This window comes from Melopsittacus undulatus, chromosome 9 (genome assembly GCF_012275295.1).
Source record: "Melopsittacus undulatus isolate bMelUnd1 chromosome 9, bMelUnd1.mat.Z, whole genome shotgun sequence".
In the NCBI taxonomy this organism is placed as follows: Eukaryota; Metazoa; Chordata; class Aves; order Psittaciformes; family Psittaculidae; genus Melopsittacus; species Melopsittacus undulatus.
In genome coordinates, this window is record NC_047535.1 from 17,676,090 (window position 1) to 17,699,743 (window position 23,654).

A 23,654-nucleotide genomic window follows, 5' to 3' on the forward strand; every position below is an offset into this window, starting at 1 on the left:
ATCAGTAGCTATAAATAAGCAAATACCAGTTTCTTAATGGGAATGACAGGCAATGTTTACGCTTCAGAGTTGTTCCCAGGCAGACCTAATGCCCCGTGTTTGTCCTTGTCTCTTCCTCGTTTCCTAGTTCAAGCACTCTTTGCAATCTTGTATGTGACCTGAAACTGTGCTGGGAAACTGGCTGTCTCTGTTTCTAATGACATTGAATACTTCTTCAAAATGACCCATTAGAACAAAAATATTCAGTCACTCACCAAAATGGGTCACAGCAGTGACAACCCAGCATTGCATCTCAAGGTTGAGGCTTTAGAGTTTTCTTTGCCAGCTGTGAATGTTCGGATGGTTGGCAAGGAACTCCCCAAGACCTTGGCAACAGGACTGCTGGTTGTGATGGCTGGAGTGCATAAATCCTACTAGAAAACTACAGCTGCCTTTGGCGTAGGGCTTACTGAAAAGTATGCTGGGCTGAACTTCAACAGACATTTCCTACAGAAGACAGGTGTGGCAGCACTAAGGATGGAGATTTGAATGGCAACCACTTTGGTGGTGTGATACTTCTTGCTGGGGTGGGTAGAGTGGATCACAGCAGATAGGTACTTTAGCATTTTCATCCCTGTGGTTTAAATTTTCAGTAATTCAGATGTGAAACCAGACTTTCTCAGCTCTATCAAGGTTCTGCTTTTACATGCTTCAAGATCATGATACAACATAATGTAGTTGTTGAAGCCCTAGGACCAGGTAAGTTTCAGAAGACAAAGATGGGGAGGCACTGAGGGACAGTCTAGGATCCCTTACTCATCCTGTGCCAAATCCAGCAATCCTGACTCATGTCAAATGATTTCAATTACTTGAACTTTAGGTTCATCCCTTTTATTTCAGTAGGAGTGTTTCCCTCAAACAAGGACTGCATGATTTGATTTCCTTCAGTGCTAATTTCTCAATTTAATCAGCTTGCTGATTAAGAGCCCATTAGTTTTGGAGGGATTTGGGGGAAGGAATGCTCTCATTCTTTCATTGTTGTTGAATATAGTCACATGAAGCACCTAAATATAAACAGATGTCCGTTTTTAAAAAGTCAGCATATTGCTGAAATTTAATATTTTTGTTAGCGTCACTGACAAATTTTATTGCAGAACATTCAATCTCTGGTTTGTGTTCAAACAATATTAAGAGATTGTTGCTGTACTGAAATTTGGAGGGTTTTCAATAAGATCATTCTGCAGCATTTACTTACTTATTTAGTCAGTATCCTGACTGGCAGAAAAACTGGAATTACAGAGTTCCTTTGGCTACTGCTACTCACCTTGGGGAATGGGGTGGGGCAAGTGCCCATGGTTTGTCTTCTTTCCTGTGGTGCAGAGAATGAGATGGCTCTGCCCAGCTGTGTTCTCCTTTGCATCAAATCTGTATAGGAAGTAAGAGTGTTTAAATCAGGGCTTTGAAGCATAAACAAGGGACCTCTTTATGGAGGGTGGTGGCTAGATGAAGTGTATTGGCAATGCATAGTCTTTTTGACCATGCAAGGCTATACATAGGGACTGGGTTCCAGTTCTAGAGGAGGAGCACAGGGAAAACCTGAGTGAAATGAATCATGAAGAAATACTGCACTTCGTACAGATTCATTAGGCACTGGTTCAGCAAAGCAATATTTAAATATTTTAAGAGTGTGGGTAAGTCAAAACCAGTATGTTTGTTTTCATGTACGTATATAAGTTTTCTCAGACGATTACCCATGATAATAGTGGTTGAGTAGCTCCTGTTAAAATCAGTGGTAGTTACCTACACAAATATTTGTAGTCATTTCTCTTGCATCTTTGCAGCGTTCTCATTTTAAAGAAAAAATGGAACTTTTTCCAAGTGATAATAGTTAAGTTGGAAAGTTTAAGTTGAAAATGTCAAAGGTCCTGTTGTCTGGGGACAGCAACTTCTGCTGCATAAATCTGCATTTGGATAGATGGAAAGTCACTATGGTTAGCTGGGCTGACACGTTTAGCCTTTCTGTGACTTGAGTTCTGTTTTCATTTGGAGTGGGAGCTGGGAAGGGAGAAAAGATGTAGCATATGCAGGAAGAAGGTGAACTTCCTAAATTAAAAGCTTTGGTTTCCTTTACTAGAATAAAATATCTTGCTGGAAACAGTGCACATTAGTCACTTGGAAATTAAAGAAGGTATTTGAAAAATGTTGAATCTGTTCAATGAAAATCAGTTTACAATTCATCAGTGGATCAAGTCTCCTTGGGGTATTGTAGGAACACTGGATAAAATCCAGTTTAAAATGTGGTCAGATTATACTTGTAATAATATTCCTGCCTAAAACAGCTGCAGATAGAATTGATGCTGTCTTCTGTGTGAAGATGAAAATATGAAGATATGAAGATTCCTCCTTCTCAGGAATTCTTGCCTTTAAAAGCTGTTTTGAAGACCTAAATGCCAATTTTATTATGCTTTCTCAGTCTGAATGCTATTTCACTCTGAACATAAGTCTGCTTTGATCATATACTGATACCATGTCAGCTACCCAGTGTTAGGGAGCAGAAGATTCAACCTGTCTGGGTACTTATTTGGCTCTTGTCACAGTACTATGTGAACACTTTGGCAATTATAGGAGTAAATCTGTGAGAAGGGAAGATTTATCCTCATTTTCTGGTTTGTAATTTATAGAACATGGCTGATTACTCTTTTGTCCAATGCAATAAAGCAAGTCTTAGCTATGGCAGGGTCTAATACAAAGCATTCTGCCTGAAATGCTATTTATTCTATTCTTACCCATCATTGTTAGGAGAAACTAAATTTCATGTTTAATTTAACTCTTACAACTATAAATGAGTCTAAACACTAAGGAGAAAGAGTTCTGTCTTACCAATGTTGTAAGTGTTTTGGAAATTACTCTGAAATAATCTCAACTGCTTTCACTGTAGATACAAAAGAAAATACAAAAGAAAAGTACTATTACTTGTTCATCTTTGCTGTTAGCTAGTTGAATCTAAACTAAGCACATTGAATCAGCAGCCATGCTTCTTCCTATTTCTAGTACTGCTACATTGTGCCAAACCACACGTCAGTGCCATCATTGCCCTGTCCACAATCACTACCAAAATTGAAGTGATTGTCTTTCAGTGGAAATAAAATATTAGTTCAAGAATTATTTTCTGACTCCAGCTATCTTCTAATATGCTTAGCTCAGTGGAAATACATTTCATTCACATCTCATTCCCATGAGCTATCCTTATTGTCTATTGATTGTTAAAGAGATTCTGTGGGAACTTTCTGTGAGTCTATATTTGCTGTCTCAGAGTGGAATTGTGGCCTCGGACTTAGAGATGTTTGCAAATGGAAAGAGATATCTTGCACCATAAAATAATCTGACCAGGCACGTGCTGACTGGAGATACAAGAGAGATGGAGAATGATGGAAAATATTTAGAAGATAAGCGGTTTAAATGACTATATGTATTGTAAAACGTAGTTAAATGTATACACATTTGCAACTGATGTTCTGCTAGTTCTGTTGTGGGGTTTTTTTCCCGGAGTTTATACAGATAAGTCAGTCTATAGGTCCTTCCATCTACATTCTCATAACCTCTTTCAAAACTGACATATTTGGTCTCAACTTCTGTCAATTAGCTTGTTACTCTAAAGTCTATTTATTTTTGGAAATTGACAGCCTAGGTATGAGTCTTCTGTGCTGTATATGTAGCGTACAGGAACTGAAATCTAGCCAAAACCCAATGTTAGAGAGCTGGTCTGATGTAAGAAATAATGCCTAGAGCACCAGGGCTGTGTATTACGCTTTAACCATCCTATATAACAAGCTGTGCTACTCTACATTATTTGCTCATGGCATAACTTAAAGCTTAGATGGTGTTCTAATTGGGATAAGGGCCATCTTTTGTAATGAGTGAACCAAAACAGTTTTCCTGATGCATCTGTGCAGCTCAGGGCAGTGAGCATTTCTGATCAGGCATTTGCACTATAAATGTTCTAATGTTATATATCTTGCAGCATGTCTGTGGCAGATAGCTGTCTACAGTAATTCCCAGTTGTAACTAATACATCTTCCTATTTAATATAGAGTATAGTCAAGGAAAATGCCTCCATATGTTTTGAATTCTCTTGCATCTTCACTAGATTTCTCAAGAGTATGCTATTAATTTAATATATGATTTTGTTCTGCATTTGTGTTCTGTATAAGCTGGTCAATATACAGGCAATAAACTTTGGTATGGTTGGTGTCAGCATATGTAAGGTTTATGTAGCACAAGTACTTATTAGTAGGGTCACTGTCTTTGGGTATATTGTAACAGAAGCTCACAGATGTTTTAGAGAGCTGCAAAATTCAAAATATTTATTTCATCAATAATCTCCATCTCAAAATGCACCTGAATAGGTCATTTGCTTGGCACCATCTCTCGTCCAGTAATTATCAATTCCACAAGGGTGGCAGCTAATGCAACTTGAGAGCTGCTGTGTTTTCCCTCTGACTTTCCTATTTTCCTTTGAAGACATAGTCATTGCACTAGATACAATCCTGCTGTTCCCTTGCAGTGGTAGGGTAGCACCAGTTCATGTCTATGCTGCTTTTTCATGGCAGAGTATTTTAGAAATTAGGAGAAAACCAAATAAAAAAGACTATGGATTGAGTATAGATATTTAATTGCTTTTATTAGTCTGGGTATTGAGTAACAATGCAAAACCTTCTTGTGTTAATTGTGACGAGAGGCACTGGATTTTTTTTCCCAAAATCCTTGATTACTTATTATGGTTTGTGCATCATACTGAGTAGGCTGGTTAAAGGAATTAACCAGCTTATTTTGAGCAGGAAGGGGGAGGGTGACCTGCTGAAAGGTTGTATGTGTATAGTTTTAAAGTGTCTGAGCCAGTACAGAATGGTCTCAATTGAAAATGGATAATTGTTAACTGCAGCTTTTGTATAGCTGCTTTTTTACTAAAGGAGAGGTAAGTTAAAGCCTGTGAATGTGACCCAGTGTTTTTCACTACACTGTTTTGCTGAAGTTTCTCCTTCTTTCCCCCTCACATTCTTTACACTTCGTAAAGCTGCTTCTGCTATTTCAGCACAAATGATTTCTTCCTTGCTAAGGTCTGTACCAGGTGAACCCTAAATTACAAACTGTGCTTGCTGTCTATTTTTTGATAATATTAGTGAAGAGCTTGCATGTTTGGCTGCAGTCTTACTTACTGCCAAGCTAGTAAGAATTCCTGCATTACTATGTTGCATTGACTCCAACTTCAGTAGGGGTGGGGAGAACAGCTTTAGCAAATTTTAAGGGAGCTACATGAAGATGTACCCCTCTTTCCATGCTCCAGTAACAAACATTAATTGATATAGACATTAAAAAATGACTTGCACATTTCAACATTCATTCCCTCTCCCCCCTAATTGCTGTGGGAAGAACAAATGTAACTAGCCTAGACAGGGTTTGTTAACTTAGCTTTCTTGAGGGTTTGAAACTACTTTTGCAATGTCCTACATCTCCACTAAAATTCTGTATTGGTTTGTGTCTAGTAGCCCGGCTGCATGGATGCCAAGCAATAGGTTAATCTGCCTCACACATTCTTTGTAAACTGATTATAAATTGTGGCTTTAATACCTTAAAATTACATTTCATAGAAGTGAGAAGCTTTACTGGTTCAGATCTTCACAATGGTTCTGGTACTTTCACAGAGAAGTAACTGTTGGCTACCATGATATGAAAATTAAAAAGTGAAGCTTTAAGCAAACATGTCCTGTATTGCTCCTTTATGATGGTAACAATTATGGTAGCATTCAAGAGAAGGATTTTCTGGTTTCGAAGGATGTACTTAACTACCAGATGCTCATGCTGATATTTTTTGTTATTAGAGGTCTATGGCTTGACCACCAGCATCCTATTACAACATTGATACTGAAATGGCTCAAGGGGTGAATCTGAGGTCGATAGAAACAAAGCTTTTCAGAGTATGTAAGATGCTTTGAAGTAGTTGCAACATATTTCATTAATTAAGTCTAATTTTTGTATAAACCAAGGAGATTATTAATAGCAACCTTTAAATCAACAGCCTGAAATCCAGATATATGTGTTTGATGTTATCTGGGCATTTGTTGCTGCAGTTACTGTATGGGTTGGTTTTGGCATAATGGTGATAATATTTATAGAAGGATTTTTAAGTGTTAGTGCTTACATTGGTCCTACTATGTTAGACTTACAGCTTTACACTGATCAAGTGAAAATGCTTTCCATACACAGTTTTGGTGACAGGAATCTCTGTACTTTAATTACACTTTCTGCTAGAGGTAGCATTTGCAAAACTGAAATTTCACAATTTAGTGCCTTCAAGAGCCAAAACCTGACCTATCAGAAATACTTTTACAATTGAGGCTTAATACTCCTTGGTGTGATGCTCTGGGACAGAGTCCAGCCAGGTGCAAGAAAATCTTCCTTCCTTCTCATTTTGAACTCTGAACATATGTGTATCTAGGACTCTGCTTGAATATTTGCATGTCTTTGGGAAGAGGACACAGTGTGAGGTTTATTCATGCAGAAACTGCTGTGTACTGCTTGTATTAATGGTAACAATTTCCTTAATGGTATAAACAATGTCATCTCAAAGTTTACCGTATGATAGGAAAAATATTTTGAATGAAAGCTATTGCTGTATCATAAATAGGGTCTATGGAAGAAGGAAGTAGTCAGTAAGTGCAGGAAGGCTTGTGTGCTCTGTGAGACTCTAGGTTAGGAAACTGAACCCTTTAAAAGAGTACAGGGACTTCATTCAGTTTATAGTAGTGCCACTCTTCAGTGGTGGAGATTCTGCAGTCTCCATAATGAAATTGTGCTTAATTAATCCTTCCAGTTGAAATTTTTCTGTGAAGTATAATATAACATAAATCTTCCATGATGCAACTTTGGCCCATTGTCTCCTTTCCAGTCCATGGTGCACATTGGAACAGTTTTATATTCTTCTGTACATTATCTCTCTGAGATACTGACATCCCCTTTGTTTTTTTCAAAGTGGTACCATGATTTGAATCTTCCCTCTCTGTGGTCATGTTTTCTAGAGCACTGTCTCTTCTGCGTGATTTTCACATGTACCTGTGTCCAGATGTGGATGCAGTGCTCCGGCTGAATGTGAGAGTTACTGATGCGATTTGCAGACTACCTTCTGTTTTATGCCTACTTGTACAATAGTTATTTTTTGTTAACTTCACCCCTTTGATGTCTCATGTTAAATGAGATCCACTGTCACTGCTCCAGATTCTGTGGGTAATTACTGCTTCCGCATTAGTTACTCAGTCTGTGTTTGTGCAGGTGGTTGTTCTGTTATAAATGAAGGATATTGCACCGTGGGACATTGCATCCTGCCTTTTCAGACCCTTCCCCAAGTGTTAGTATTTTTCTGTAATCCTTCCCTCCATATTCTTGCTGCCATTCCCAGCTTGATGTTACCTGTTAATATAATCTCTTTATCCCATCATCTACCTCATGCATGAAAACATGAATTGGAACAGTACTTAGGAAGGATCTTGCAGATTCTCACTCAACGGATACCAAAACCTAGCCAGTGAACTACTTGAGTATAGTCTTCGAATCAATTTGGCACATCTCCTATAGAAATTTCTTCTAGACAGTATTTTCCTAGTTTGAAGGATTGTCCAACACCTTAGAAAAACCAAGCAAAATTGTAGCCACCACTTCTGCACACAGAACCTGTTTGTAGAAGGAAATTAAATGGGTTTGACAAGATTTTTATCTTGACAAATCTATACTGATTGCTACTGCTGCCTTGATTATTTTATGGGTGTTTCTGAACAGTGGGTTTGAATTCTCGTGGAGCTTTTCCAGGAAAAGAAACTGAGTTGACTTGTTAGGCATTTTTTTCAGCTCCTCCTTGTTCTGCATTTTACAGCTCAGAAACTATTGGTCCATTTCTAGTTTTCTGGCATCTGACACACCCTGCATAATCCTCAAAGATAACAAGTGCTCTGAGATTGCTTCAGTAATTTCTGCAAGTGCCTGGGGGTGAGTGCATTGGGCCTTCCTTCTCTAGGCACCCCAGGTTTATATGCAGGCAGCATGGCCTGTAGTGTGACCCCTTGAAGGTCCGAGGGCAAAACCTACAGTATCAGCTCTTTCCATCTGTCTCAAAAAAACAAATTCTCAGGGAGAATGTGGGGGATGAAAGAAGAAAGTTGCCACATACTTTCTTTAGAGTATCTAGTTCTCTTTATTGCATGTAATGATAATCCAGCAAAATTGCAGGTAGAAGGGCACATCAAATGGGAAAGCACTCTGGTATTCAGCTTCCCTGCAAGTGGTGGCTGCAGCCTTCCTCAGAAACAAGCCCCACAGCCCAGTTCTGGGCACCCTAGTGCTGTGCCAGGGGGCATGGGATTTAGGTAATGCCACAAATGAGTGAGATAGATTCTAGTTTTGTGGGGCAAAACTCTCAACATGAAAATAGTATTTTATCAGACCCTGTAATTTTCCCTTAGCTGAGAGAGATACAGGGGGTGAGGAGAGAACTTAATCTTTGTTACTCTGAAGACTGATGGCTAAGAGCACCGGGGCTAGTAGTGCTAGGGACAGAGCTAGTGGAGACCAGGTCCCATTATCAAGGAGCAATAACTAGCTCCCCAGTGCCTTCCAGTCAGACTTTTGTCAGATCCAAGTTCACTGAGTCAGTACCTTTCAGTTTTCTGTAGGGGTCATCAGAGAATGAAAACTTTAAAAACCTAAAAAAAAAAAAGATCAGAAGCAAAGTTACTATGAAATCCTGAGTCTCCACAGTGATCACTATAGCCTTTCATATAAAACCCATCTAAAAATACATGTAACGTGAACCCAAATCTCCAAACACTGAATGTTTTGTACTTTACCAGAAGGAAAGCAGCTTTCAAGTTAACTGCCTGAGCTTCAGGTCACTGGAATCCTAGTGAAAACACTGTTCTAAAGAACATGCTTTTTTTTAACTAATGTTTATGAGAATGTAGGAAATAAATATCTTTGAGTATGTAAATATAAGCACAGAATGTTTTAACGACTCCTTAAGAATTTATTTGCCTATTAAAGGACTGTGGCAGGAGGCCATAAAAGTACACTCAGGACGTTTTAGACCCAGCTATATTAATATTTAAATAAGTACAAGCCTCTTCTAGTATTTCAGAAGCATTCATCACCCCATAATAGTAATTTACTCAAGTCAGTCCCTAAGTCTATAAGGCTCAGTCAGAACATAGTGACAAATATTTCCTAAGGGGCAGTGACAGTCAATATAGGGCTGACTTTTAGCTGCTGTTCATTTCTGATTTTGTTCTTTCTCCAGTGGCTCCTCAGGTGGTAATTTCTTGGTGGTGTCCCAGAACAAAGACTCTTCAGTTACAAGCATTAAAAAAAGAGGTTTAATCTCTCTGGCTTTGCCCATTGATATGTACACATGCTAAGGATCCTGTGTATAAAGAGTATAAAAGTAGGTGCTTTCTTTTAGTTACAAAGCTTTCATGTGTAGCCCAAGTTACAGCTTCTCTCCTTAGCTGTGAGAATAGGAATCTCAGACCTTGCCTGCTGGCAGCAGGAAAATAGCTCAGCTGAATGTAAGATATATTTGCATTAATTTACACATAGGTGATGGTATAATAGCAATACATTTACTGCATGTTTGGTTCAGGACTCTGTGGTATCTGCAGCTTCGCATCAATGTAACTGGGCATCACAGAGAACCAAAATAATATGAGTGCTTTTTCATAGATTCTGAAACTATCAGATCAGGTTGATTTACTGAGTCTGCACACCAACTCTCCCCCTCACCCTTGAACTGACTTCTGTGTTTTTCCCTTTAGACCTAGATTTCATTGGCACAGAGAGTTGCATACCATTAAAGAATCCACATACCATCATTTCTCAGTAACAACTGTCTCGTCTTGTCTAGGTGCTGGAGCTTTTCACAAAACCTTATTTTATCTACAGTTTGCTTCTGAAGAAAAGAATAATGCTTAATAAAGCAAACTTGTAATAATTGTGATTTTTAAAAGGCAGCTTATTTGCAGATTGCGTAAATCCACTGTGTGTTCATTTAGTTTATACAGCCACGGGTAGTGGATTTTAAGTTTGTATTCATCAAAGCTGCTATGTTCATATCAGCACTGAAAACTGGAAATGACAAGGTTATCAACCAGAGAGATATGAAATGATCTGCAATCATCTGTTAATCAGTCCGCAATCTGGATTTGTGGAAAAAAGATGTGTTCCAGAATCACTTTTTCTGGAGAAAGCATGGATAAAGAGGCAGGGAATGATAAGGATTATTATGCATTATTATGGTTCAGAATTATTTGTCTGGGAAGTCTTGCCAAATTCAGTCTGTTTAAAGAAACTAATATATAAATAGAAATGTATTATTATTATTATTATTATTGTCCGAGTCTTGTAATTAAATGAAAGATGATGATACAAAGATTTAAAAAATATACTGTGTCATCATTTCTTGTAAGAAATGTTACAGTTCTGTTTTTTAAAGATAAAATGTTTGATATCTTCCTCCCCTCAGCCTATAGAAGCATACCTTTGAGAAGCATTGTGACTTTAATGCAAGCTGTACTTTTCAGAGCAAGTTTGGTTTAAGAAAGATTTGTTGCCAGTTATGCAACAAAAGGAATTGAAAAGCTGTCTCATTCTGTACAGGAGCTTGATAGCAGCATTGTGTTCCCTCCTCCCACTGCTGTCACATTTGGTTGCTTGGTAATTTTTAATCTTCATGGCAAAGAAAGTTTGGGATGCACTTGAGTGAGGAGTAACTTACATATGTGAAAGCATGCCATTACTTTACATGAAAACTCCAATGGTACACAAACATGGGCTAAGACTTTCTGTGGATCCTTGTTAGTTTTATTAAATACTAGATATCTGTATATTACATTAATGATTTTTTAATGAAAAACATTACTTTGGGAATCTTTAGTGTTCAAATACTGAGTTCATTTTTTAATAAGATAGAGACTTCTAAGGCATTTAACTTTCTGAGCATAAACATACTCCCTTAAGAGGTGACTAAAAGAAAGCTTTTGTCTGGAATCTTGTTGGGGGTTTCACAAGCCCGAACTTGAATCTCCTTTCTTCCCATCTACCTTTGGCATTTATTATTCTGAAGTGTGACATGAACTCCTTCTTCAGTAGAATTGATCTGAATAAAAATGCCCACGCACTCTGTGGAAAGTCTGAAGGCAGGATTTGGAGGTATATTAACTGCTGTTGCCAAAGCATTGATTTTATACAACAATTTTACATTATTGTTGGCTATTAGTCTGCTGATGGAGATAGAATCGTATTTCAAGATATAGATGTGGATGCAAGCTGAGATTTCAGAGGCCAGGTAAGTTTTCAGAGTCAAACAGAAATATGTAGCTCTTTTAGATTTTAAGACAGAAAAAAGTTTCAAGCTCTTTCAGAACACCCCAAGCTAATAGCAGTTGGGACTGATAGCTCTCAGCCTCCCTCAGGAAGTGGTCAGCACTTCATGGGGTGGAGAACATGATGGTGTTTTCCAGATGAGAAATTGCACTGTATGTAGCAGGTTTTCTTCTCTGATTAGTGCCAGAATAAAAAAAAAAAAAAACAACAAAAACAAAACAACCTGGAGGATGAGATGATACGGATTTGTTATTTTTTTTCTATAGTTTTGGCTTTAATAATATGTTCCCTAAATATTTTTATTGTTAATAAATGCTGTATAATATCCCTGCAAGAGAAGCCATCTTTCATGAAATCCTAATAGCCTATGTTTTTCAAACTGTTTCTACGGGATGTCAAGGCATACAGTTTGTAAGTTGTTGATTTCATCAGATTTACACAAATTAGCCAGTTATTGGGGCAAAAGAATAAAACAGTGAGGAGAAAACTTCCCTACCCATTAGAATTACCTGTGTTTGATATTTTGGACACTTCTTCACCCATCATATTATGAGGGTTTTACTGATAAAATTTTAGCTGTGCTGGATTTAAAAGGAAGCAAAAAGTGTGAATGATGGTTTGAATGAAACTGCCATCTCCTGGCTGTTTGAAGGGCCAGAGAGTGCACGTTAGTGCAGCTGTTGTGCGCTATATGCAGACTGTGAGTGATGGCTTGTAAATACACAAGTGCCTTTTAAAAAACTTTTTCTCTCTGACAAAGACCTTTAATCTATGTTCTCATAGAGCAGTGGAGACATCCAGTGGCCAGTGTCTTTAGCGACTGACAAATGGCAGTCTGCATTCTGACTGCCTAACGAAGGAAAGGCTGATGCGAAAACAGGCAGGTTTAGGAAATGGTTTGGTGGACTTAAAAGGGTACTGGCCTTGAGCTACTATTAAACATATAACTTGTGGCAATTCTACTGAAGCCAGCGGTATTCAGGTACTCATATAAACCACCTGATCAAGTGCTTTACAGAATGGAGGCCAACAGCACATTGACATCTATAGATTAAATTGCTATGAGTGAATGCATCTTGAAGATTTTGTAGACAGATGTGCATGTATTTTTTAAATTTCAAATAAAAACTCAGTTTTGAGCACCAGTTGAAGAAAATCATTATTAACAAAGAAACAGCAAAGGCAAGGAATTGAGAGTTATGTTGTGGTTTCCCAAAGGGTTTGTTTAGTCAGACTTCCACAGTGATCAGAGGATACAGAAATACCCTCAACTGGGAAAAACTGTCTACCTTGCAATATGCAGGGATTTGAAGCAGGCACAATTGTTTATAGATGCTTTATTTAATTATGGCTCTATAATCATGTTTATAGGATTTCACCAATGCCTGTAAAAGCTGTAATCAAAGCAGCATCATCTGAACCCCACGGCAGAAAATATTTTAAGTATCTATGAAGTAACGAACATGAAGTAATAAGCATCAACAAACGAAAAAAGGAAGTGTTCCTTAACCACTGGAATGAAGAATGGAAAATGATTTTTTTGGTTTTGTTTGTTTGTTTGTTTTTTGGGGGGGGAAGGGAATAATATGAGCCAAAATAATAAAAGTTTATGAGAAGCTAAGAAAACTGAAAGGGACAAAGTAAAAAATAAACATAACTCTTTCTGGTTATTGTCAAGAGATGTTCCCAAGCCTAATAAGGACAAAGTTTCAAAAGAGACTCAAATAAAACGTCACACCACATTAGTATTTCTGCTGGAAAGACCAAGAGTAGTTATGTGATAATTATTTCCTGGAAAATGTTTGCATATTGTTACTTAGAAATCTGGAAATAGGTAACTGCTGTAAAAAGCTTTATTGTGTCTGGCCCATTCAAAACCTTGTTACTGTCCATCAGTAGAAAACCAGCCTGATTGAGGATCAGTCTTTCGTGATGAACCTGATAGCCTCCATTGCTAAATTGCAAAGCTTGAACTAATGGTCCATTATTAATAACTGAGCCAACACAGTCTATTATCCTGAACAGTGAAACCTTAAATAAAGTAGTTTTGTTTTCTTGCCTTAAATAAAGTAGTTTTGTTTTCTTGAAAGCTTTGTAGGGAATGTGGTATTTTTCATTTCCTACACATTTTCCTTCCTTATTTAGGAAGCTGCATAAACAAAGTTGCCTGCATTTAGTACTACACCATTAGGGTTAGTTACCATGCACACAGGGCTCCACAAGTGATCACTGTGGATGCTTTTTAGCACTGAATTGTCACATTTAGGTCTGTGTCTGGCACAGTGTATCACTCTTAAGTCTGCAGTGTAGCTGTCAGCTTATAGCCACAGCAGTATGCAAAAGGACTAGACTTCTGCTAGTAGTGTACTGTCTTCGTTTTCTTGTATGTACATTTGTCCAAAGCACTTCCTATATGAAAATAAACAGGTAAACAAACTTTGGTTTTGCAAAACTATAAGTTCTGCCTTAGTGAGTACAGTACTTACTACATCTCCTGAAAGGAAGAGGCCACTGTTTTATTTAGATGACATCAGTTTATAGACTTACTGTAGTTCTACTAACAACTATAGTGGATGCAGAAGCTTAAGACTTGCCAAACTCCTTACCAAAACCATCCGTCCTTCTCTGTCCTGTTGGCCTCTATGTGATAACCAAGAATGTCAGTAACCTGCAAGTCTACTGCTGAAATTCTACAGCATTGATAAGCTTTAACTAAAGTAGATGTTACTTGAATAGACATTAGCACATCTCTTAAAAGCTTTTCCAGTGTCTGCTATGCCCCATTACACTCCCTGTGAAGCAGATTTGTAGGTTTTATCATGAATAAATACTGAATTACAGTTCATGGCAAGCTAGGCCATGAAAATAACTGAGCTATGTGGATACAACTTGTTCCTGGAACAATTGTTTCTGACACATCATAGATGAGTGTATCTTGGCTAGTTATGGAGAAACACTGAATTTGACTTTACAAGGCAGTGTGCATACAGAATGAAGCCTAATTTAAATTCACTTAATCCCATAATGTGGTATTAGCATGAATGTGGTATTTGCTTGCCAAGAGTGTGCATGCCACTTCTCTATGGGCACCCTCAAGGCATGTTTCTCAAATTGCAGAGCTTGTTATTAACTATTTTTAGATGTTTAGGCAAACTTACAAAAACTGACAAATGTTAAAAGCATTCTGTAATGTTCTGCAGAGACTAGAACAGCCACATAGATAACAACAGGGAGTCTGGATCTCACATTAAATTAAGATTTGGACTGAGTAACCATCAAGGAAAGCTTGTACGTTCCAGTTCCTACCTCACGGCACAGGGAAATTGAAATTTCTTTGTTGATTCAGTGCTACAGCTAGCATTGTCTGTGGCAGGAGGTTCAATGTGTATGCAGTAAGACACAGTACATGCTCCAAGAAGCTTGCAGTCTCAGGAACTGAAAGGAGGAACTTAACTACATTTTGTAAGGGGAGTAAGTGTATGGTTGTGTGCAATGTCAGTAGTTTACTGATCAGTTGCATTTTGTTTTGATTTGCACATAATTTCCTGGTGTGGTTTTTTTTTTTTTTGGTTTTTGGTTCTGTGGCTATTTTTAGTTCCCCTTTGAACAGCTGAATACATTATTTAGCAAATGTATTGCAGTTGGAATGTTCTTTCTTGTAACATTTTTTCCTAAGAATATCATTAGAATGAATTTCTGTGCATTGGCAAGCTGCCTGCTGGGTGTTCACTGCATCTCCTCAAGCTCACTGCTGAGCAGTTCCACTGCCAACTTCACCTGTGATTCCACTGTGTCTGTTTTGTCTTCTGCTGCACTTCCTTGGGCTAGAGGTCGATGGAGATGGCAGAATACATTGGAAGAGGAAGGTGAAGGAAGGGAATAGCTGACATGAAGCCCAGAAGGACCCCCTGCTCAGGTCTGGAGCTCTTCAGGGAGGGGAATTCCTTTTAGGCCTTCTGCAGAGGGAAGACCCAGGATCAGAAGGGGAAAGGAACTGAGTGGAGGACAGGAAACCTGGGCTAAAGTGGTGGGAGGTGGAACCTGTGCCTCTTCCTCCTGCTCTTAGGGGTTGTGTCAGCTCTGACCAGCACTGAGGGACCTGCTTCAAGCCATGGTCTTGGAAGGCTGCTGCCAAGTGCCTGTGAGCACAGCATAAGGAGCAATGTGCTTAATTTGGCTTGAGAATTTCCTTTGAGTAAAGGTTTAACATTTGGAAATATTCCTTCTTAATGAAATGCAAACAGGTAAAAAGCTTCTGCACGTAGGAATGTTTCTGAAATTGAAATGCCTTTTTAAAAGTGCACAGTATTTAGAGACGGGCTGGGTGTTTCTTGAGGACATGGATTTCTGACACTTGAATGAAATCAGTGAGGGCCAAGATCTCGCCCTCTGTGAGAGCAGACCCGCACAGGGCTCTCACGCAGGTGCACGGCTCTGCTGGGGATGGGGGAGCACCAGGCCACGCCACTTCCAGCGCCATGTAGCATTTCACGGGTCAGGCGGGGCCGAACTTTCTAGAGCGCGGCCGCAAGGCAGGAGGGGGACCCGAGCGCGGGCTCCCTCGCGGGTGGGAGTGGTGCAGTGCGGTGCTGTGGAGAGGAGCGAGGTGCCCGGCTGTGGCTGGACCCACAGCGAGTCCTGGAGGAGAGAGTTCATCTGCGGCAGGACCTCCTTCACTGCTCCCTGTGCCTCAGTGTCTCATCCAGGAGTTGATGCGTTTTGATAGAGACCATAGTTGTGCTAAAGTAGGTGTGAGAATGAAAAGCAAATATATTAGGACATGTGATACAGAACCTCTATAGTGAACTGTCTTAGTAACTGTGTCACACTTAAAAAGACCCCACTTTTGAGTAGAAATGTCTCTTGCTGCCAGATAGTTTGGAAGGTCTTAACCTAGAAGCCTTACTCTGTTCCCTGAGGTCAGATGGATCCTTTTGTAAAGTCTGGGATCAGATGACATAGTACTGAAATGTTGCTTGTGTGGAATCAATCGCTTCACAGCTCATTGTTTAATTGACATTTTATGTCCACTTGCCAAACCAATAGTGTAGCTTGACCTACAGCTTAAGCCATAAAAAATCAAGAGTTGTGGCAAAATACTGGGTAAGGTGCGGGTATCAATATACATCTGAGGTTAATAAGCAGTAGAATGCTTTTACTAGTGTGGTATCTTGTTTTACAAGGGAATTCTAAAATGTGTTTTTCTGCTGTGATTTATGCATAGTATATACACAGTGCTTATATAAAACTCTAATGGGAAATGCCTCTTATTCAAAAGCAGCAATTCAGTTAGCTGATTTTTCTCTTCTTAGGTGAAAGATTTTTCACATATCTGAGAACATTGTCTTTAGGTAATAGTAATTTTTATATGACTAACCAAGACAGTGCCTTATATAGTTGCTCATCAGAAGAACCAGAATATCAAAGGCCAAAGTGCGAGATACTCATATGAACTTTTATTCTGGTGTACATTTAATGTTAATATTTTATTTATTTAAGCTTTTTTTCTGGGGTACTGGCTAAAGACAGTGCTCTTTGTATGAGCAGGAACAGTTCCTAATAAGAAAGAACAAAAGCAGAAACAGGGGTCATATTTAACAGAGCAAGTAAGCTTAGCCTGCTTGTGGTTGTTGATAAGCTGCATTAGCAATGCAGTAGGCTTCCCTATTAAATCAGAAATAAAGGAAGGGGTACGTCCATGAAAGAATACCATGCTTCAGCAGAAATAGTATTTCTTCAACTTTATGAGTAGCACAGAACTTCAGCTGGGATCTAGATGGCAGACTGAGAATTTCCAGAATAAATATTTTAAAGGATCAAAGCCAAACGTGAGATACTAGGAAGAGTACAGGAATGTGAGGCTTCAGGATGCTTAGAACTAAAGGGAATCAACACAGAAGATAAGGACATTTCAGGAGCCCAGAATGGCTAGTTTGGCTTGATTTTAGGGAATGGGAAGATAAGTAAATGTATGCTGCAGAGGTGCTGCTTGATAGTTGTTGTTGCAGGTTATAAAAATAGGACACTTTCAGACACAGAAAAAGACAAGTTATTTTCTGTTATAATGAATCACCAAAGCTGAATTGTATTTATTTGATAATACTGAAATAGTTATGTGTGAAGTGACTAAGTTGCTAAGAAAAATTCTCAGCTTATCATTAAAACTAACTGTTATACTTGGAGATTGAACCTGCGAGAAATACCTTTGTAATGATAGTTAATTTATCTTAAAGAAGTAGCCAATGGAAAAAATACCTATTTGAGCATGGTGTGCATATTCTCTACAAAAAGGGAACTAAGAAAATAGATCTTTGACTTCACTTAAAATTAGTAGAGGTTTTGAGGGTTTTATCAAAAGATTTCCAGACACAGTAGATGATGTGTACAAGTGGCGTTAAATAGCTGCATAAAAGGAAATCTAAGATCCAAAATTCAGCAATGCTGGAAATCTGCAGTAATCCTGTGTCTGCACAGGGGGTGACTGAATTTAAGCTGAAAAGTTCGATACGCTTACAGAAAGTAAATGTTAAATATGTATTTGAAATAATTGCTTTTATTTATTTTGGCTATTTTTTATGTCTTAGCTGAACATTCAGAAATACACTCCAGTAGAAAATCCTGGTAATACCATATTTAAGTGGCTAAGTTATATAACATCTTTGAAAGATTAAATGGTTTCATTTACATTATAGGGTATGACCCGAAGCTTGGTGAGGTCAGGGGAATTTGAGTTTTTAATTATGGCAGCAAGGAAAGTATTGTCAAAAGAAAACAGATTTCTGTTTGTACCTCACTGTCACTGTGTAATAGTGCTACTCTTGATTGGAAAGAAACTGAAGGTACTGTTATTTCAGTTGGAAAACAGGGGAAATGAACTGTGTGCAATTTCTACATGATAGATGGTTTGAAATAGAAGGTGTCTTAACAAACGTGATAGCTTAAGTGTAAAGCATTAGGCTGTATCTGTTTAAGTAACAGATTTTTTTATGGAGACTGTTTTTTGTCTTCTGTGTTATTCTCACCCAGAAGTCAGTGGACTGGTTTCCATCTGGTTCTTGCATGTCATCAGAGATCATGAGAGATGTTATTTGCTTAATTTTCTCTTGAACTAAGGAATAGCTACCAAAGTGTAACCTGTGGAAAAGAAGAGGAAAGAATGGAATTTTTCAACATTTGCATCTAGCTTGCTTTATGTGTTTCTTAATGCTAAATGTTACTGCTTATTTTATGTGAACTGACCAGTGCCTATATGTGAGCCTAATTTTGTGCATATTTCTGGTTACAGTGTGATTTTGCTGCCATTTAGGTGTTATGAAATGTCATAACATGTTGTTATGCTTTAAGAACAATGAATTTGCCATAATTTTCATGGAACTAAAACCACTCTTGGGCATTTAGGGAAATATCTGTCATTAAAAACCGAGATACTGTTAAAATTTCCATGGGGTGTATTGGAATGCTGATCTTGGAGTTGATTTCATAATCACCATTGATTTTGATGTAGTCATTCACGTTTCATTCAGTTTGCCTATTTGTTCCTCACAGTCCCTGGTTTCAGTTTATTGGACCTTTTCTTTTTAAAACTATTGCTGCTGCTTTGTAATGGGGACTTCTGTCTGTTTCCACAGTGAAGGGAAGTCAGAAGTGTGAGCTGAATTGCCGTGCAGTAGGCTACCGATTCTATGTGAGACAAGCTGAAAAGGTAATTGATGGGACACCCTGTGACCAGAATGGAACTTCAATCTGCGTTGCAGGGCAGTGCAAGGTAAGGCTACTATCTCTGGCAAGTCTGCCTGTGTACTGTCTATGCCACGTGTAATTTCTGTAGAAGGTTGATACCACTGTACCTGTGATATGGTGTCTTGAATTATAGAATGTTACTCTTTCTTTTCTTTTTCATTTAAGTAGATGTGAAAAATGTTAACTTTTTTATTACAGGTTTTATTTCTCAATTCTTGTTTCTGTCCACTGAGAACAAGTTATGGAAGTTGTTCTGGCCACAAGGTGACTTCCAGTGAGCTTTTTCTGCATATTTGGCTTTCTGTGGAAGAGATTCCAGGAAAGAATCAGAATAAAAAGATTAGAAGCTTAAGTAAGAGAGAAATACATCTTTCTTTGATTAAACTTCAGAGTGGAGACAGGTTTTTTTTCAGTCTGCAAAATAATGGTTTATTTAGGTATGTGTTTATTTTGATTGATTTTTAGGTGGTGCTACTGCAGCTTTTCTGATTGGTCCACATTTGCCATTTTGAGGGAACAGGTCTTACTGGCTGTCCATTTACTCCGCAGTGATGTTCTTTTAGAAAATACTTCAGTGAATGGTTACTTTTCAAGGGTTCAGAAGGAGCAACTGTGGTGACTTTTTTCAATGTGTAGATTCCCTCTATACTGAAAAATACTCTGATTTCTGCAACAAAATGTTAACAGTGTTTAGGAAAAATGTTTGTAATCTTGCAAGTAAGGTTAGTGAAATAAATAAATTCCTAGCAAGGTCATTTTGTGCTTGGACAGTGTTTCCCATATATTTTGGCAAAAGAAACAGAAGTGGATCAGATGTGACTCATGAACTCAAAAGTGAAAGGTCAAGTTCAGTTTAAATATTTACTTTGCAGAGGGAATCACTTGCAAATACTGCCTTTTCCTCTGTATGTCCAGATTCCTCTTACTTGTGCACATCTGGACAATGCCATGTGTTTTTGTTCTGTATTTCTTAGCATAAGCAAAGCCATAGCTTTGAATTTTGTTTGTGGATGTTATGTTTTAGTTGATTTTTGTTGTGCTTTGTAGTTGATTATTTTTTAAGGCTTTCCTTGATTTCAGATCAATTCAGAAAGGGCCAGAAATTTGTTTTAATTACAGCACTGATCTGTAACTCAAAAAACTGAAAAGCAGATTCACTATACTAGCTGTTGTATTTTCCCAATACTGTGCAATTACAGAAGTGTATACTGATATGTTTATATTGGAGGCCTGGGACAGAAAGGAAAGGCAGTGTTCAGCAGCCTAGTAGCAAAGTGTTTTGAATTCTGAAAATTGCCCATTGCCTGCATAGAACGCCAATTCCCAAAGCTGTGTATTAACAAACAACATGTTGCGAATCCTTACTGTGTAACTTAGGATTCATAGAACTGTAGAATAACTCAGGTTGTAAGGTAATTGGGAAGGTTGTGGTTTTCAACACCCTGTTTGGAACAGAGCTTGCCATATCAGATAAATATAGCCTTTTCCAGGTTGAATTTTGAACCCATTCCAGTGTTTGAGTAACATCATGGTAGGGTTTTTTTTTCCTCGTATTTGACTGAAATTCCCTGTATTTCAGCTTCTGCCCTTGATCTCTCAACCCAGCACTGCACATCTCTGAGAATTTGACTCCATCTGCTTGTGTTACCATCCCATTAGATGTAGACAGCAGTAAGATCCTCCCATAGCTTCTCTAAAGGGATTCATAGGCTGTCGTGAGTGTGGGTTTTTTTTCCAGTTTTTTGTTTTGGCTTTCAGCTTCCCCATTAAGGTGTTGAAAATAGACCTAAAAATTAAAATCTCGATGTCTGTTTAAACTGTTCTTCAGTGTTACTTAATGCTCAGTGAAGTGATGTAGTCTATTAAAGAGTTAAATAGAACCAGTTCTGTACTGGTGCTGTGTGCTTTATAAGCAGTAAGTTATGGTGAGAAAGCCAATATTAAGCATGTAAAGGCAATTCTTACTTTGCACACTCTGTAGTGGTTCTTACTACAGCAAAGTAAAATAAGAGCTGGGAGAAGTTGGGGAAGTTGGCAGAGTCTTTTCATGCAGTAGTATTAACTGTACTTGTGCAGAAAGGTGAATGTTGGAGGCTGTGGGAGGCACGTATATGAATATTGAAAGGGTTTTATTCCTCTTTTGAAGAGGAACCTAATTCAGACATTTTCCAGCTTCTTGTGGTTAGTTCTTTTGGTCTGTAGCAAATTATTCCTGATTTGTTACTTGTAACCTTAGTAAAATTGTGAGGTGGATGTCAGCTGAAAGAGACTTGACCTGTTTGACACTATAATTGTTACATTGAGACTATTGAGTTACATTTGTGTGGGACTAAACTGCATTTGACTTTTAGTTTCGAAGTTTTGAGTTAGTGTTCATGGAAGTATTCAGAGATACACATGTCAATCTAAAGGAAAATACAATATTACAGTTTCATTATGCTTTGGTGAACTATCATTACTGACTCAGTTACACTTTGACTGATTTCTATGGCTCGAGATTAGAAAGTCAGTGTTACATTTTTGGTGAAAATTTACCTCTCGGTAGTCAGTAGCATGTTTGCATTTGAGAGAAGTTGGTAATGTTATGCCAGATGAGATGTGATTCATTCTTCCTCTTAAAAATATTTTATATTTCAGGATAGATTCTTCTGTTGGAACAAAATTACATCTTGTTCTATATATAAAAAATATAATGTGCTCTGATGAATAAATCCAATCCATATATTGCCCATCTCTTTGGACTCTTGCAACTTTGCATCTCCCTGGCTTAGACAGCAAAAGTATTAAAAATAAATAAAACAATTTTACTCAACAGTTATGATATACACTGTAGAGTGAACATGGATGTAGCTGAAGGATGTAATAATTAGAGAATCAAATAGTTTGTGTCAGATGCTTAAGAGAATATTTTTCTGAAAAGTTGTCAGAATTTACAGTTAACAAAGTGTTTCTCAAGTAATGGAGCTTATTCAAATCTTTGTACCAGGTAGCTCTTCCTTAACTGCACAGTATTTTTTACTTTTTTAAAAGGCAGATAAAGAGTCTATCGAATTTATGGTCTCTGTCACCCTCTGTTGGACATTTTGGTGCATTACCAGAACAATAACATCCTTGCGTGAAAAAACCTGGTCTGTTTTTTTCCAAGACCATTGTTTCTAGTTGGTATTTTCAGCTTACCTTATTCTTAGAAGCAAAAGATGAAAAGTGTTGCTATAATAAAAATTATTAAAATAATTTTGAAACAGGGTAAGGAGTGTAATAAATACAGGTCTACCTTAATCTGAAATAAAAATTAAACATATATGAAATAAGATATTACTCACTTTGCATTCTTTAATCACTTACAACATTTTGTAAGACAACCACAAGTAACATTATTTAGAAGTTCTCAAGATATAAAATGCAGTCACTCTTAACACTGAAAATACATTAAAGTTGTTTTAATATCAAAACCAGAATATTGAATTCATTCTCCTTTCTGAAATTAACCAATGTTAGATAGAATAGCCTTTTAAAGCTAGATCACTGCTTAATCTTATCAGCAAGGATAAACAATAGCATAAGAGAAGATTTTAAAAACAGTAATATGTACAAAAGTCTTTCTTAAAGCCTGGTTGTTGTGGCTATTGCAGTGCCATGCTGGAAATTCAGAACAACATATTTCTGAGTACCTCTAAATAGCATCCCAGTAACGATTTCCTTACTACCAGGGTATAGACTGAATTCTAATGAAACAGATCCTTTTAAAAGCAATTAAATAATTCTAAAATGAAACTAGGCAAAACAGGAAGAACTGGGTGACATTCTATCTGTGCAGAAACAAGAAGTATGACAATGATGATCAGTTTTATTATTTCTGTGCAAAATTTTTTTTCTGCACATTTGAACAATACTCTTTCTGATGTTTGGAATGCGAATTAACTTTTTCATTGACAGTCCTATGGAGTTTCACTTTCTTTATTCAAATTCTTGGTTTAGTGGTTATTTCTAATATATACGCGTTAAAAATGTTTCAGTATTATTGAGTATGTGTTGTTTAATACATTTGCTACTCCTCTCCTAACTCTTAAATTTTCACAGTACTATTAAGTTAAAGAATGCCTATGAATGGTGTTTTTTCAGCTTGCTGTTTAACCAGAAGTGTGTGTTAGTGTGTCCTTGTTTTGCAATGTTTTTCCTGCTTGTTTTAAATCAGTGTGTCCTTATATTTCTCCTGGAGCCAATGGGATGATCCTACTCACTAGCTTTTCAGTTTAGAAGAGAAATGCAAGTAGGATATTGAGCAGTTTTTAATATGTAATGTATGAGAGAAAAATGCTCTTAATTTTGGCCTTGATTATAGTTTACTAAGTACCTGTAGGGAAGTACATTGCATGTGTGTTTTTGCATGCATCTAAAACACTTCCTCCAGAAGAGGTCTCTCCCAATATTTTGTCAAGTGTGAGCTCCGACTCACTGTAATTTTGGAGGCAGAAAAAAGGTTTGTGAACTGTGAAGCAAATAGATTTTGGGGA

General features: G+C 37.7%; 1 protein-coding gene across 1 annotated transcript in view; it reads left to right on the forward strand.

Annotated features, from left to right (window-relative positions):
* THSD4 (thrombospondin type 1 domain containing 4) overlaps nucleotides 1-23,654 on the forward strand; it is a 252,659-nt gene that overhangs the window by 76,586 nt on the left and 152,419 nt on the right. The window contains exon 6 of the mRNA XM_005145668.3: nucleotides 19,029-19,165. Coding sequence (XP_005145725.2) covers nucleotides 19,029-19,165 — 137 coding nt within the window. The remainder of the gene's footprint in view (nucleotides 1-19,028; nucleotides 19,166-23,654) is intronic.